Here is a 14,141-nt window from a genome sequence, read left to right as displayed (position 1 = left end):
TGTGTAGTGTGTAGGTTTGTTGGAGTATGAGGGGTTTAAGGACTTACTGGAAGCCTTCTCCTCAGCCCAGAGGTAGGGCACAGACAGTTCAGGAGAGTTGCTCTCCAGCCACATGAAGAACTGCTGCAGAAACAGAGACAAGAGCTTATGTTACATTTACTCTGCTGAACTACAGTTCAGTTTCAGCTGTTGGAGTACATTTCCCCTTGACAGGCAATCAAAAGGACAGATAAGTGGAAATGTTTGAGCAGTACAGAAAGTGGTAGAAAGTGTGTGTGTGTGTGTGTGTGTGTGTGTGTGTGTGTGTGTGTCTCTCAAGATGGTATCTTTCAGAAGGTTAGACACTTTGCTTGATGGACCATGTGAAAAGTATATTATCAAAGAATATGTGCCCTCAGGGGTTCAGTGCACAACATCCTCTCACCTCGTCAGCCTGCACTTTGGTCACCAGGTCTTTGAAGGCGGGCAGGCGGCTGAGTCGGACCATGGCCTCGCTCTGGTCCGTGGTCAAACCCTTAACCTTGGGGATGGCTGTGCCGGTCAGCACAATCTCTTTCCCACGCAGGAAGTGCTGGAACTCCACGTCAAAGGACAGCTCACTGCGCACACAATGGAAAAATCACATGGTCATTCAAGCAAGCATAGATGTAAATGTATGTATGCATCAACACATGTGAATATACGATTTTCACTTTAAAATCACATACATAGATGTAAACTGACAGCAAATACTCTTTCACATGTATGTGTATATGAAGGGTTCAGATGCAAAAGCCTCTAAATGCCACCTATGTCAAAAATGAGATAAAGATGGTGAGGGGATGCTCTCCACACATAGTATACGCTAATCAAATAATTTAACTTCTAAATCCACTAAATACCACTCTCTTCCTGGTCTGAAATATCGATTTATAGGCAAAAACCTATAGGAGCCTGAACTTAAATGCTCATTTAAAAGAAAAGTGGTCAGACGGATTTAGAGGGTTTTGCATCTGAACTCTTCATATATAATTGAAGGCATGAAGGCATGTAAACATACACTGCCGTTCAAAAGTTTGGGGTCACTCAGAAATGTCCTTGTTTTCATCAAGATCATTGTTTCCATGATCTTTAATGTAATATCTACAATGCCCATTATCAGCAACCATTTCATCCAATGTTCCAAAGGCACATTCTGTTTACTAATCTGATATCATTTCAAAAGGCTAACTGAGAAAACATTGGAGAACCCTTTTGCAATTAAGCACATAATGCAATCTGAAAACTGCTGCCCTGATTAAAAAAACAATGCAACTGATCTCAGCTGGTATTCTGTCTATAATGGAGTGAAATGGACATTTCTCAGTGACCCCAAACTTGTGAACGGTAGTGTATACCATAAATATTTATACAAAGCTATGTTTAAAATTCAGTAGAGCCGTCATAGGTACTGTATTGTTGATGTGTGGATTTGGTCACCTGGGCATGCCCTTCAGGTTGATCCTGGCCAACAGCATGGCAAACGTGATATGGTCCTGATGAAGCATACCCCTCGCCACACGGTTGAATGCAATCTGTTAAGATCAAGGAAATACACCATTGTTAAAGGAAAAGACCCCTTTAGTAGGTCAAACAGTTTAAGACAAGACAACAAGACCCTCCCAGAGCCAGCAACACTACACATTTCTAGTCCCATCTCTGATGATCTGAATTGGGTTATTCTACTCCTTTGAGTGGATCTCTTTCACAACCTCTGTGTTGGGGGAGGAGGGTGTACCTGGAACAGGTCTTTGGTGATGACTGTGAGACGCTGGGTGTGGTCACTGATGCCCTTCAGGTTGGCGTTCTCATACAGGACTGTGTGGTAGATGTCCAGGAATAGGTGAAGAGAGTACTGGTACAGGAAGTGAATCTGAGAAGAAAAACACGAGATGCTTTTCTGTGCTTACTGTAAAACATTTAAGAATTGTCCCATCATTAACTTCAGAGTGAGAATGGGTGAATGTGAGGCATGAAATTGTAAAGCGCTTTGAGGAGTGAGAAAGCTCTATATAAACTCAGTCCATTTAACATATACCATTCATCAGTCAGGCCACATTGACAGGGTAGATGGGCACTGTTCTTTGGGCCCTAACTCCAGTGTTCCCACCTGGTTGAGGGCTTCCATGGTGAAGTAGATGCTGCTGCAGGCAGTGGACAGAGACAGGTACTGCTGAGAGACCGTCTCCACCTCCTGCATCACTATGTCCGTCTCCTCCACCTTCCTGGTCACCTCCGCCGCCTCCTTCTTCAGGTTCTCCAGGGTGGTGATGATGGTGTCGTCGTCAAGGATACGACCCTTGACCTCGTTCAGGGCCTGCAAGAGGGACTTCTCGAGCTGACGCAGACGTAACTGGAACTCGCCTGGTAGGCAGGGGGGGGGGGGGGGGGGGGGGACAGTAATTTTTAAGTTTACTAATGGATTTACATCTATAAAGAGTGTAGTGACAAGACCTGCAATCATTATGGGGACAGGGGAAGTAACGATGAAAACATGGAGGAAGAGAGAGACTGAGAAAGAAAATGGGAGTGTGTCAGAATGTGAGCGGCTGTGCTTAGCCGCGGCTCACCCTGCAGTTTGAGGAGGTCGGAGCGTTTCTCGTCGACGTCGGGCCTCTCTGCCTTCAGCACCTCGTTGAGGCACTGGCTCTGCAAGCTGCTGCGCGTCACCGTGAAGTTCACGAAGGTCACGCGAGAACACAGGTCTGGTGGGAACTCAACCTGGAACCCACACATTCAGAGGATGGAAAAATCAGGTCCACTGGTATATTAGCAGAGATCAATTGGACTGAAGTGCCCAACCTTGTGTGGGAAAACTTCAGATCATTCGACAATCATATATAAAAAGGTGACAATCCTAACCACAAATGTTTTCTAAGTTTTATAATTTGTTCATCAAATTGAAAATATTTCTTCGCATTTTCATGAAGTACATTAGACTGATCTGAAGTGAAGGTACTCATGTAAAGCTGAAGTGTTTCTGTGACTGTGCTCGTGAGGAGGACACTGACCGTGGGGTCGCGAGTGGAGAGGAAGATGACGAAGGATGGGGACAGATCGATGTCCTGGTCTCCCAGCGTGATGAGAACTCTGCCTCCGGTCCTGCGCACCTCCCTGTTAAGCACCGGGTTCAGGATGGGATCATAGCTCTCCACGTCCTGCCAATCAAAACCATTTATTAGTGCCACACAATCATTTCATAAAAGCACTGCTAAAATCAAAACAACTTCTGGAACTTTATGCATTTATGTAAAAACTGATCAAGATCAAAAATATTAATGAATCATGTATGAACACCAAAATTCTTCCAAACCCTTCTGCAGACCTCTACTTTTGTAAACACCAAAGAGGGCTCTGAGACTGCAGCATAGAGTACCTGCACAAGAAGAGGGTTTCCAAATCTCAGGGCGCTTTCCAGATTCTTCCTGAAGGCGTCGTCCAGGAAACTGGTCCTGGTGATCTTGCGGTCCTTGTACTCGTTCATGATGAACTCTGTGGCCTGGCCTGATGGGTCAATGATCAGTGGGTACCTGGACAGATAAACACACGAGTTAAATAGGTCAACCCTTCAGTGAGCTTTCAAGTGAAAAGAAATCTCGGTATTTCTCAGGGCTTCATATTTTTGACAGTGCAAGACACAAACACGGTGTAATCAGCTGTGTTGAGGTTTAATAAAAGTGGCTCTTCATTACAAATTACATGTTTTGTTGTAACTCATCTCCTAAAAAACAATTTCTTGTTTTATGGTAATACCGGAAAAATGGCTATTGGCTTCAGTCAACTCTAGGTGTGATACATTAGGAGCGCTTTTATGATTAAAGGAGCAGCAAATGCTGGTCCAGGTGTTGTGGGCGCGGGGCGGATGCTCACCTGTTGAACCTCTTCAGCATGATTGCGTTCTCAGTGCACAGGTCGTCAGCAGGCAGAGAGTTGGCCTGCCAACGCAGCCGCTCGTCAGCGTTGGACAGATACTCAGTCCTGGCGATGTCTGTGCGGAACTGTGGAGAGACCAGAGCACAGGTCAGTCTGGTGCTGTTGTGTAGTACCAGAGCACAGGTCAGTCTGCTGTTGTGTAGTACCATAAGGGTGTTTACTAAACATGACTGGGTAAAGTGAGTAGTATTTAGCAGATTCTTTTATCCAAAGCACCACAGCAGAGACATGAATTAGAACCCGGTCAAACAGGCTGCAAAACTACCAGTGCTCTACGCCCAGGGTCAGGGCCAGGTCATCATGGACATACCTGAACGTTGGCCTGCTGCAGGTGGTGTGACCAGGTGGTGAAGAGGTTCTGCCTCATCTGCTGGTCGAAGTAGCCGGCGTAGGCAATGAAGGCCGCCGACAGGAGGCAGTCTCCGGCGATGGTGGACATCTGGTTCTTGAAGGTCTCGCTGGTCTTCTCCCAACGGTCCCTCTCGGCAGACAAGCTCTTCAGCAAGGCTGTGCTGCGGTTCACCTGAAAGGTAGTTAAGGCACATTTAGGTTGAAAAGCTTGATGTTGCAACACACATACACACAATGCTTTTACAAAAAAAAAAAAAAAAAAAAAAAAAATCTACTATTGTGTTTTTCCCCTTCTATGCCTGAAGCATCATCTTCATGAGTGTGACATTTGTCTTTTCTCAATTTTACACCATCAGATTTCAGGTGTCATTACATTGCATGTCAGTTATCAATCAAAAGAGGCTTCCGGAACCCCCGCGCTCACCTTGGCCTCCACGGCAGCCAGGTCGGCCTTGATGGCCTGGGCCTCTGAGATGAGGATGGCGTATTCCTCTTTGTAGCGGGAGATGCTGGACTCCAGGTCACGGATCATGCGTTCCACCTCCTCGCCCTTGGACTTGTTGTCGGTGGCGTCGTCCTCCAGCTTCTGCAGCTCGTTCCTCAGCGGCTCCACGCGTTTGAGCATGTCCGCATAGTTCAGCTGTCACACACGCCGCAACACGGGTCACAGGTAAACCATGTGGCCTCTCTTTAAACACGCTCACATTTTGTTATATTCCACTTTGTATTGCAATGTTAGATGAACTGGGATGTACAAATAAAGTGTGGATTTCAGAGGTCTGAATGTGCACCACTGGGCACTGGGCTCTACTACTGGATACTCAGGACACTAGTTTGCAATCATAGTCATGGACCCCTTGTACAAATGTACATGATGGCACACAACACTGAATGAATGGAGAGCCTACCTGAGCGATGGCCCATTTGACCATAGGGCCACAGGCCAGTGAGGCCCTGTTGACCTGCTCGTAGTTGTAGGATGGGTTGGACATGTAGTTCTTCTTCATCTTTTCACGGATGGAGTCACTGTTGCCCCAGTGAAGTCACCCAGAGATGATCAAAATGAAGAAATGTGTTTTAGCTCAAAGCGCCAAACGCCATCCAAGGTATTAAGGAATTAATGTTAGGAAGCACACAGGGGTATGGATTGGTATGAATGAAAGTGGAGAGAGAGAGATATTATGAATTAGAAGGGATAGAGAGGTGGAATTTTCAGGCAAGATTAAAAAGGACTTAAATCATATCTTTTTATATTTGGTATAGATTTTCTACTACATTTACTGAGTTTTCTAGTATCGAATTTTGAATCTGCATCTGGGGGACTACTCTATCGGTGGCTAATTAAATTATCAATTTATTGTAATTAAGCAATATAATTAAATAATTAGGAGTGCACAGTCATTAAAAAAAGAAAAACACCCTGTGTGACCATTACCCCGTGTGCAAATTGCTTCAGCAGACCCAGTGAGTTGCACCAGGATTGTGCCCATAGACAGGAGACAGAGACAAAAGCATAAGAGACATGGTTCTTAATGACAATACCTCATGTCCTCAGAGACAAAGTTGACTATGCTGGAGATGAAATTGTCTCGGATTATAACTTGTCTGATCTTTTTCCAGTCATTAGTCTCCTCTCCCAGCAGGAGACAGATAGACTCTAAGGCCAGCTTTACGGCAGGGGGAGGGTTGGCCATGGAACGCACTTCGACAAGGTGCTGCTTCTTTATAGAGCTGACCGCTGAGGATGGGGAGGAAGGAGAGGGAGAGATGGAGAGAGGGAGAGAGAGAGAGATGAAGGAGAAGTGGAGATGAGGGAGACAGAGAGAGAGAGGGATAGAAGGGGAGACAGAGGGATGCTGGTTTTAGAAACATGCAGGACAGATGGGGTGGGTGGGGGGGAGGGTGCCTGGCAGCTGTGTGGCACTGAGGAGGGGGAGGTTGCTAAGGACTGAAAAAGCCCGTCAATTAATGCTTTTGCCCTAACAAACTCATATGAAGGGTCAGAAGACCACAACACATATGGCAATGGGTGCAGTCCTTAAAATGTTCCTTTTTGTCACTCGTACACTGTATATTTATTTGATTTCCAATGATGAGGAGCTACCACTAGCACTGGACTATGTCAGGATGTCCACCCCTGCCCTCTGCTGTGCCACACGGTCACCTGGTGCCCCACTCCGCACACTCCAGTCACCTGATCTCATCGGCAGAAAAGTTAACAATGGTGGGGATGAAGTTCTCCCGCATAATGATGGAGCGGATCTGCTTCCAGTCGGTGGTGCTCTCGCCCAGAAGCAGGCAGATGGACTCCAGGGCCAGCTTCACCGCCCCGGGCGGGTTGGCCATGGACCGCACCTCCACCAGGTGCTGCTTCTTAATTGACTTAACAGCTAATGACCACAAGAGGACGCAGTGGAGCAATGTAGGAGAGGAGGAAGAGAGGAGAGGAGGAAGGGAAAGAAAAAGCAGTCAAGTTAGCCGTGACGCCAGGACATCAGTTTGAGCAAACACCCATGTGTATTCAAACATCTCTCTCTCACACACACAGACAGACACACACACATTAACACATGACAATGACACACAAACTGTGTCGCAATTGGAACTTTTCTGGCAGTTATTTAAACACAACAGTAAGCTTTGAATAAATTGTAGGACTATTCTGCCAGGATTTGAGGTTCCAATTGGGACTTGACAAAGAGCAGAGGAAGAATAAGAAACCCCAAAAGATTCCCAAGAGGAAAACTAGGCAAGAGGCCAAAAGGAGAGAATTGCTCCAACACAAGAACGCGTCTCAATAATCCAAAGTCTACTTACTGCGATATGGAACAGGGGTATTCAGGAGAATGTTTTTTTTGCAGCACTCAGAGCTAGGCAATTCAACATCACTTTCACACAGTCAACAGATAGAAATCTACACACATCATATCTACTGAAGTTGTTCAGGAAATACACAGTGTGAATAAGACAGACGTGGAAAAATAAAGGGTAAGTAAACAGTCTTTTCCATTTTTCCATACCGTTCTGAGCTTCAATGACGGCAGGCTCCACCTGATCCAGGTCATCTTTGACACTCAGTTGCTTGTCTTTGATAACTTCCTGTTGCTTGTAAATCGATTCCTGGATCTCCTGACTCATCACCTGTCATTATCCCATTTAAAAGTCCAGCGTTAAGTCAGTCAAATGAATACCACAACCACTAGTCATGAGCAATCACAGAATGAAACCCAACGAAGCCAAATGCTGTGTGAATGAGATAAAGCCACTGATGGTCAGCTTGCCTTCTTCTTCTCGGCCTCCTGCTGGTCCTTCACCATCTTCTTCAGCTTGTCGTTGGCAGCCGCATTCTTGGCCTCCAGCTCCTGGCTCTTGATCCTCAGATCCCTACGTAGCTCCTCCACCTAGCCAAACAGCACAACGTGATTATTTGGTCTATTTTGTAAGAGGAGGACAGGCGACAGATGGATTTATTAACATGGTTTCTGTATGGCAATGCATCATTCCATCTTTCACATCATTTTTGACTGTACTCCAGTGGTTGTTCTGCACAATGTACCCCCCCCGCCCCCTCCTAATTTGCTACAGTTACAGTAGAGTATTAGCCAGGATTGGCCCGGAGGTGCTTCAGCAGACATCCATTACCTGGTCGACGGTCTCCTTGATCTTGCGCAGGCCGACGTTCAGATGCATCTGCTGCTCCTCCAGCTCACTGCGCTTCTCGTTGAACAGGTTGGCGTAGTGGTTGATGAAGTCCAGGTAGTGGCGCGGGGTGATGGCCATTGTGCGGCCGCCGCGCTTCGCCAATCGGTTGTTAGCCTGAGGGGGAAAGGGACAGCAAGCGAAAAGTCAATAAGCGGAATTCAGCAACTGTTCAGAGATGGTCACTGGTACGGTACAAAACCAATATGAACTGGTCCCATTTACTTCATCTGCCCAATTCAAATATTTGTTATATATTTATAACCAGATTAGAAAAATAGAATGGCTGGCAATAGAAAAACAACAAAAAATGAGAAGGATCATCTTCACCATCAACTTCTACATTCAACAGCACAGCTCCTGAACACTTCTGAATCAGAGGTAATGTGTGGAGTCTCACCTGGTGCAGGGTCTGGTGGACAAACACACAGCCGTTGACGATGGCCTCCCTGTGAGTGGGGGGCTGGGGCAGCTTGTCGTAAACGATGGGCATGTAGTCGGGCACTTTGTAGTTGGGCTTCTCCAGGTCCATCTTGCTGGTGAACTCTTTGCCGACCTGGTAGAGGGCATCAGTGGACCAGTCACCAAACCAGTTCAGCACACACCTGTGGGAGAGATGGATTGTCAAACATCCGTCATACACATAAATGAACAACTTTCAATACGTCCTCACGGGTACCGGGTACACGGGTTTAGACCTACAAAAACGGCAAAGAATTCCGCCAATAAATCTACTCTGGCTGATCTATTCCTTGAAGCAAAGACTGCTTTCCCCCACAAAAATTTGGTAGATCTTCATGGATTTATTATCTTTGTACCAGGTCGACTTAACTATGGGCACTTGGAGGTGTCTGAGGCTGCCTTGATGAGGCCACTCACCTGTTGAAGAGGGCAGGGGAGGTGGCGGCGCGGTCCTTGAGGCCCTCGGAGGATGGGTTCATGGTGAAGACCACGTGCAGGTTCCGGATGACCTGGCTGGTGAACCACTTGTAGAGCTCCTCATGGGTGTCCAGCATCAGGCCCTCCTTCTGGGCTCCCTCTTTGCACTGGGTCATCAGCGTGGCGTACTCGTCACCCTCAAACAGACCTGGCACCTACAGGAGCAGCAGGGAACACACACAAGGCTCACGGTTAACACCTGCTCACACAGCATGCTGAAAAATATCCATATATCCATGTACTCAAATAATCATGCACGACAATAGCCACATTATCCCGGATAAACAAATGCATTATCCCACTTGAACAAATTTTTGGTCTGAAGAAGAAAAAGATCAAATTTGTCTACTTTTGTCTAGTATTTTTCTACTAATCAAGTGATTAGTTCCCATGTCATAACACAAGGAATAAACTGTATAAGACTGTAAATGAATTGAAAACAGTGAATCACAGATACTGAAAGGCTTACTCACCTCTCCGTTGGCCAGCAGGGTGTTCATGCGCTCCAGGAAGCCAGAGTCCAGCACGTTGGACTCGTCCATAATGAAGGCGATCTTCTCGTTTTTACAGCCGGAACGACGCAGAACTGTACGCAGGTCCTCGTCGAAGTCCTCACCTGTGTACTTCCTGTGAACCTGTGTGTGGAAAGGAAAGGCTTCATTTAGAGCTCTGCTAACAAGCATGTTTGGCTTGGTACTGCAGCTTGGCTGTGGTCCTGGGGTGCCTGCAGCAGAGACCCTGTGTCAACAATGTCCACTGAGACCTCCTATGGGTAAGGGGGAATGTGGGCCAGTGAAAAAGGGGAGAATGGAGAGGAGGTGGGACAGTTTACCAAGTTGGATTGTGTGATGTGATGGACAAGCAAGGAGAGATTAAAGATTCTAGAAACCAACAGCTGGGTGAGTGACGGCTGCCAATCAAAGGTACTCCTACCAAACTTTGTTTTCAGCTTTACAGCATTAGGAACAGTTCAAAAACATTAAAACATTTTACTTTTATAAACCAACATATTTTAAATCACACTCATGAGATGCAAAGTCCATAGGTTCAATCAATGCAGAGAGATCCTGGAAAAATGTGTGTGGATTCCAAAATGTCGAGTCTCGTCTTATCAGTGCGCTGTACAAACCTTGATCTGATAGACACTGAGGCCGTTCATCCAGGCCACGAAGCGTGACAGAGTGGTCTTGCCAGCACCGCTGACGCCAATGAGCAGCAGATGTCCCTGAGGCTGACGGAAGATTCTGGAAACACAGGTGTGGACAAGGTCATTAAGTGCCCAGTTGGTAGTATGCACCCTTTGAACAGTTGTGGCAAAGGAAAAGACAACCCAGAGAGAAATACTTTGTGTTCAAAACATTCACTCATTCCCTACGCAGAGCCCTTCAGTGAATAACTATGCTGGTAATTCACTACTATAAAAATGTACTTCTACCTATTGAATGATTGGATGTTCTGAACACAGGGGTGTCTAAAGAGTTCACTTTAGTCCTTTAATGGAGGTGAACCATTCAGCTGAGGACTGTAGAGCCTGAGGGAGTCCCTGAAGCATTTTTGTTCAGAATCACTTAGAGGACAGAGCCAATTTGACATGCTTGACTCAGCAGTTAAACAGTCTTTTGGAAGGATGAGTGTCCTAAAGCAATTGACTGGAGAGACTGGTGACTCTACAGCTGGGTGCTAGGACTTATGAAGTGGGTGAAGTAACTCTTGTCTTTACCGGTCAATTCTGAGGACGTGATCCAGGACCTCATTGAAGAGCACCAGGGGAACATCTAGCTCCTCCTCGTAGAACACCTTCAGACGGGCCTTCACGTAGTCCCTCAGCTCCTCCTGTTCCACTGGCACATAATCCTAGAGAGAGCATTGGGCATGTGTTAAAAAACAGCGTTTACAGAGAACCAACGTCCTCAGCGCAGATATCAGCTCAATCTTTGCACTTCATTAGATACAACAACCAGAGGCCAAGTTCAGAAATCAACTAATGCTGCAGAGCAGCTTATTTTTTTATCTCAAGTGGCTGGTTGAAAACTCTTCAAAGCTATGAATACATAAGCAGGGAATGGGGGTGGTGATCATATCTGAACAGTCGCACACAATTACAGTGAACAACCACTTGAACTCCCTCACACAGAGTATACACAGTATCTATTTTTTACAAATAGCTGAGCCACTGGAGTGGTTCTATAAGTCAGTGGCAGGCACAAGGTCTGACCTTAGAGAGCCAGTTGCTGTAAAGGATGGGCCTGTTGAGTCCCTTGTCACGGTCAATGTTGGGGAAGTGCTTGAGGGCCACAATGTCGATGTTTTCATCTGTCCAGCGTCTCTCCTCATCCTCCACCAACCTGGATAACAAAGAACACAGATGTCAAAGCTGTGGCTTGACTGACCAATTTTTAAATGCAACCTTCTCCACTGATAATCTTCTTATTGGCTTATTTACACAAACAAGCTAAATACAAGACTTTCTTTCGAAATTGCCATGACACACACACAAATAACAACCACCATATTTAAAATGACAGGTGATGAAAAGCATGATGTTGGCTTCATGCACATCTCCTCCACAGCCCTTTCCCCCCACCTGTCTTGGAAGAGGCGCAGGGCCTCGTGGGCCCAGATGCGGATCAGTCCCTCCACGGGGAGAGTCTCCAGGGGCCGCAGGGCCTCGAAGATGCCCCTCACCCAGCGGGTCATCTCTCGGGGGGAGTAGATGTAGTGGGGCTGGGTGTCCTGGGTGAAGCGCTCCTGGAGGAGGCGGAGAAAGAGAGGCCACGAGACACATCAGCAACACACGGTGGAGGAGCCAATGAGAAAAGCTCTTTCCATGCACATAGAGGACATGATGATATGACCACCACAGGGTGTTGCCACCTACTACAAAAAATAAAGCCTGCCTGCCAAATCCCCCTTTTCCCCTACACTCTGCAACTGCATTTGCATTTAAGCAGTAGCCATCATACTATTTTTATTCGAACAATACTCTGTAGACCAGGGGTTCCAAGCTGTAGTGTACGCTAGACGCACAGAGTACCCTGGGCTGCAGAGCCCTGAGGCGTTTACCTGTGACATGGTGTAGAACTCCACCATGGCGGCGGTGAGAGGCTCTGCGTAGGTGCGCAGTGAGGGGATGAGGCGCAGCATGGCCCGGTTGAAGGTGCCGTAGATCTGGGTCAGGGAGGCCGGTCCAGGGTAGTCCACGTACACCACAGGAACGTGCCTCAGGAACCTGGGTTTGGGAGAGAGGGCCAGAGCACGGGTGAATGTTTGAAACATCCCTGCTTTTACTGTATCTATGACCATATAGCTTAACACAAGCTGTTTATGGGGCTGTGTATCTGATAAGAGTTCGGTAAAACCGGTATTTCAAGTACAAATTGAGTGACTCTTGTCAAAAAAAAAAGCATGATAAGAGTGATAGTATGGAGGGTGTGAGGAAGGGCAGCTCACCTGTGAGTGAGGGGCTTTCTGCCAGGGTCGGTTGGGGGGTTGCAGGCGCCCACAAACTGGATCCTCTCCAGCTTGACCCAGGTCTGGTCCGAGGTGCGGTAGAAACCGCCGTGCTCCACCATCTGCAGCACACACCACAACACAAGCCAGGTGAGCCAGAGCACAACAAACAAATAACATGTTTACAGTACATGTTAATCTCACTCCGCTGCTATTTCCTAAATATAGTAAGTTTCCTAAGTATAATTACATTCCAACATCCTTTAATCACACACACACAGTAAAGAATAAATCATACCTGTCTGATGAAGGAGATGACCCTTTGTGTGCCGTACTTGTCCATGTCCGGCAGGTTAATCTCGTCACAGAAGAGCACGAGCCACTTGCCAAGCTGCACAGGCGCCAGCACGACCCCGTTGGGCGTGCGGCGGTACTCGCAGTAGTGGTCAAATGTCTTCAGCAGCAGCTCCGGGGTAGTTGCACTGGAGAAGTTCAGACCCACAACCTGAATGGGGAGAGAGGGAGAGGGAGAGGGAGAGGGAGAGAGAGGACGAAAGAGTGAGAGGCTGTTTTTCAGTAGAGGTCTTTATTGAAGAACTAGGCTTAATCCATGTGCGAGAAACCCAGCTATGGACTAAAATAGTAAAAGACAAAGTGATCACTGTCGCATACATGATTTTTTTAACATTTAAAAGGCGATCTTTCGAGAATAACAGTGTAGCTATGCGATGGGCAGTCAGGTTGGTACCCACCTCCATGTCGGGCAGGGCTCGGAGGGCGCTGAACAGGGTCATGGTTTTACCAGAACCCGGAGGACCACACAGAACCAGGGGCTTGTGTTCGGCCAGCCAGGTGTAGAGCAGGGCCTCGTGGCGCACGGTGTCCAGGGTGGGCACCACCACCTCTGGGGAGGCCACTTTATGGGTCTCCACCTCAATCTGGGGCACCTTACCCTGCCAGGACTGCCACTCGCCACTGATGGAAACCTGGGGGACGGCAAGAGAAAAGGGTCACAAAGGAACATAACTTCATACGAACACTGGACAGACAATGCCTGTGCAATATTTGCACAGATGTTGAAATCAGCCTTTAATATGTACAGTTATATTCATATCCAGTATAAATGTATATATTAGGGCTGTCAAGTGACTAAAAAAAAATCTAATTAATTACATACAGGTACAACAATTTTGGCAGATGAGTGAATCAATGAAGAGCCAAAGCATTATTATAGACTTCAACATCGCTCTCTTTTATTCTAACATTCCCTTTGGCGCAGGCATCAGCATTTTTAGCATGATGAAGGCAAATGACTGAAGTCATGGACATGTGCAGTAGCTCAACACCAAGGTAATGTGTGGTATACCCCACATGATTTGTCCTTTTTTTGGCCATTCAAACATGTTGTAGATTTTTATTCACATAAATAAAGTTGTCTTTTCTCATACATCATTAGCAGGTTTTGCCAATTGCAATACACACTATTTGTTAGTAAAGTCAATGATGCTACCTGACACAAACTGATACTACTCTTAACACTTTTTTAACCAAGTTTACACAGGAGTGACCACCCACCTCATAGTCGATGATTGGCACATTGGGAGCAGATGGGAGGGGCACAGTGGTGATGCGGCGGATGTACTCTCCAAGCTCCGCCCGGATTTTCAGTCTGCCATCTCCAGAGAAGGACCAGAGCACGGCGTAGATCAGGTACCTCTGCAGGAGCAAGCACAAGCACAAGCAACGTTGGG

General features: G+C 46.8%; 1 protein-coding gene and 1 long non-coding RNA gene across 4 annotated transcripts in view; one reads left to right on the top strand and one right to left on the bottom strand.

The window, feature by feature from the left end:
• dync1h1 (dynein, cytoplasmic 1, heavy chain 1) overlaps nucleotides 1-14,141 on the bottom strand; it is a 42,724-nt gene that overhangs the window by 9,137 nt on the left and 19,446 nt on the right. The window contains exons 36-63 of one of the 3 annotated variants that reach the window (XM_042072863.1): nucleotides 13,966-14,106; nucleotides 13,143-13,376; nucleotides 12,689-12,895; nucleotides 12,391-12,512; nucleotides 12,004-12,169; nucleotides 11,525-11,688; nucleotides 11,156-11,285; nucleotides 10,661-10,794; nucleotides 10,070-10,184; nucleotides 9,414-9,575; nucleotides 8,881-9,095; nucleotides 8,402-8,606; nucleotides 7,945-8,118; nucleotides 7,584-7,703; nucleotides 7,323-7,443; nucleotides 6,497-6,692; nucleotides 5,211-5,328; nucleotides 4,727-4,942; nucleotides 4,262-4,474; nucleotides 3,889-4,016; nucleotides 3,395-3,548; nucleotides 3,030-3,176; nucleotides 2,589-2,739; nucleotides 2,129-2,382; nucleotides 1,757-1,891; nucleotides 1,459-1,553; nucleotides 425-599; nucleotides 48-123 (exon numbers count right to left, since the gene is read on the bottom strand). In XM_042072863.1, coding sequence (XP_041928797.1) covers nucleotides 48-123; nucleotides 425-599; nucleotides 1,459-1,553; nucleotides 1,757-1,891; nucleotides 2,129-2,382; nucleotides 2,589-2,739; nucleotides 3,030-3,176; nucleotides 3,395-3,548; nucleotides 3,889-4,016; nucleotides 4,262-4,474; nucleotides 4,727-4,942; nucleotides 5,211-5,328; nucleotides 6,497-6,692; nucleotides 7,323-7,443; nucleotides 7,584-7,703; nucleotides 7,945-8,118; nucleotides 8,402-8,606; nucleotides 8,881-9,095; nucleotides 9,414-9,575; nucleotides 10,070-10,184; nucleotides 10,661-10,794; nucleotides 11,156-11,285; nucleotides 11,525-11,688; nucleotides 12,004-12,169; nucleotides 12,391-12,512; nucleotides 12,689-12,895; nucleotides 13,143-13,376; nucleotides 13,966-14,106 — 4,468 coding nt within the window. Of the gene's footprint in view, nucleotides 1-47; nucleotides 124-424; nucleotides 600-1,458; nucleotides 1,554-1,756; nucleotides 1,892-2,128; nucleotides 2,383-2,588; nucleotides 2,740-3,029; nucleotides 3,177-3,394; nucleotides 3,549-3,888; nucleotides 4,017-4,261; nucleotides 4,475-4,726; nucleotides 4,943-5,210; nucleotides 5,329-5,844; nucleotides 6,041-6,496; nucleotides 6,693-7,322; nucleotides 7,444-7,583; nucleotides 7,704-7,944; nucleotides 8,119-8,401; nucleotides 8,607-8,880; nucleotides 9,096-9,413; nucleotides 9,576-10,069; nucleotides 10,185-10,660; nucleotides 10,795-11,155; nucleotides 11,286-11,524; nucleotides 11,689-12,003; nucleotides 12,170-12,390; nucleotides 12,513-12,688; nucleotides 12,896-13,142; nucleotides 13,377-13,965; nucleotides 14,107-14,141 lie in introns of all 3 variants that reach the window. The other 2 variants (XM_042072865.1, XM_042072864.1) reach the window with 2 other exon arrangements.
• On the top strand, nucleotides 4,849-14,078 carry LOC121693453. Its single transcript, XR_006025506.1, has 3 exons — nucleotides 4,849-4,972; nucleotides 13,670-13,740; nucleotides 13,943-14,078. It is a non-coding gene; the product is annotated as an uncharacterized LOC121693453 (long non-coding RNA).

The sequence above is a fragment of the Alosa sapidissima genome, chromosome 19, assembly GCF_018492685.1.
Source record: "Alosa sapidissima isolate fAloSap1 chromosome 19, fAloSap1.pri, whole genome shotgun sequence".
In the NCBI taxonomy this organism is placed as follows: Eukaryota; Metazoa; Chordata; class Actinopteri; order Clupeiformes; family Clupeidae; genus Alosa; species Alosa sapidissima.
The sequence above is the reverse complement of the archived record's forward strand: the minus strand, read 5'-3'. Positions and strand labels throughout refer to the sequence as shown.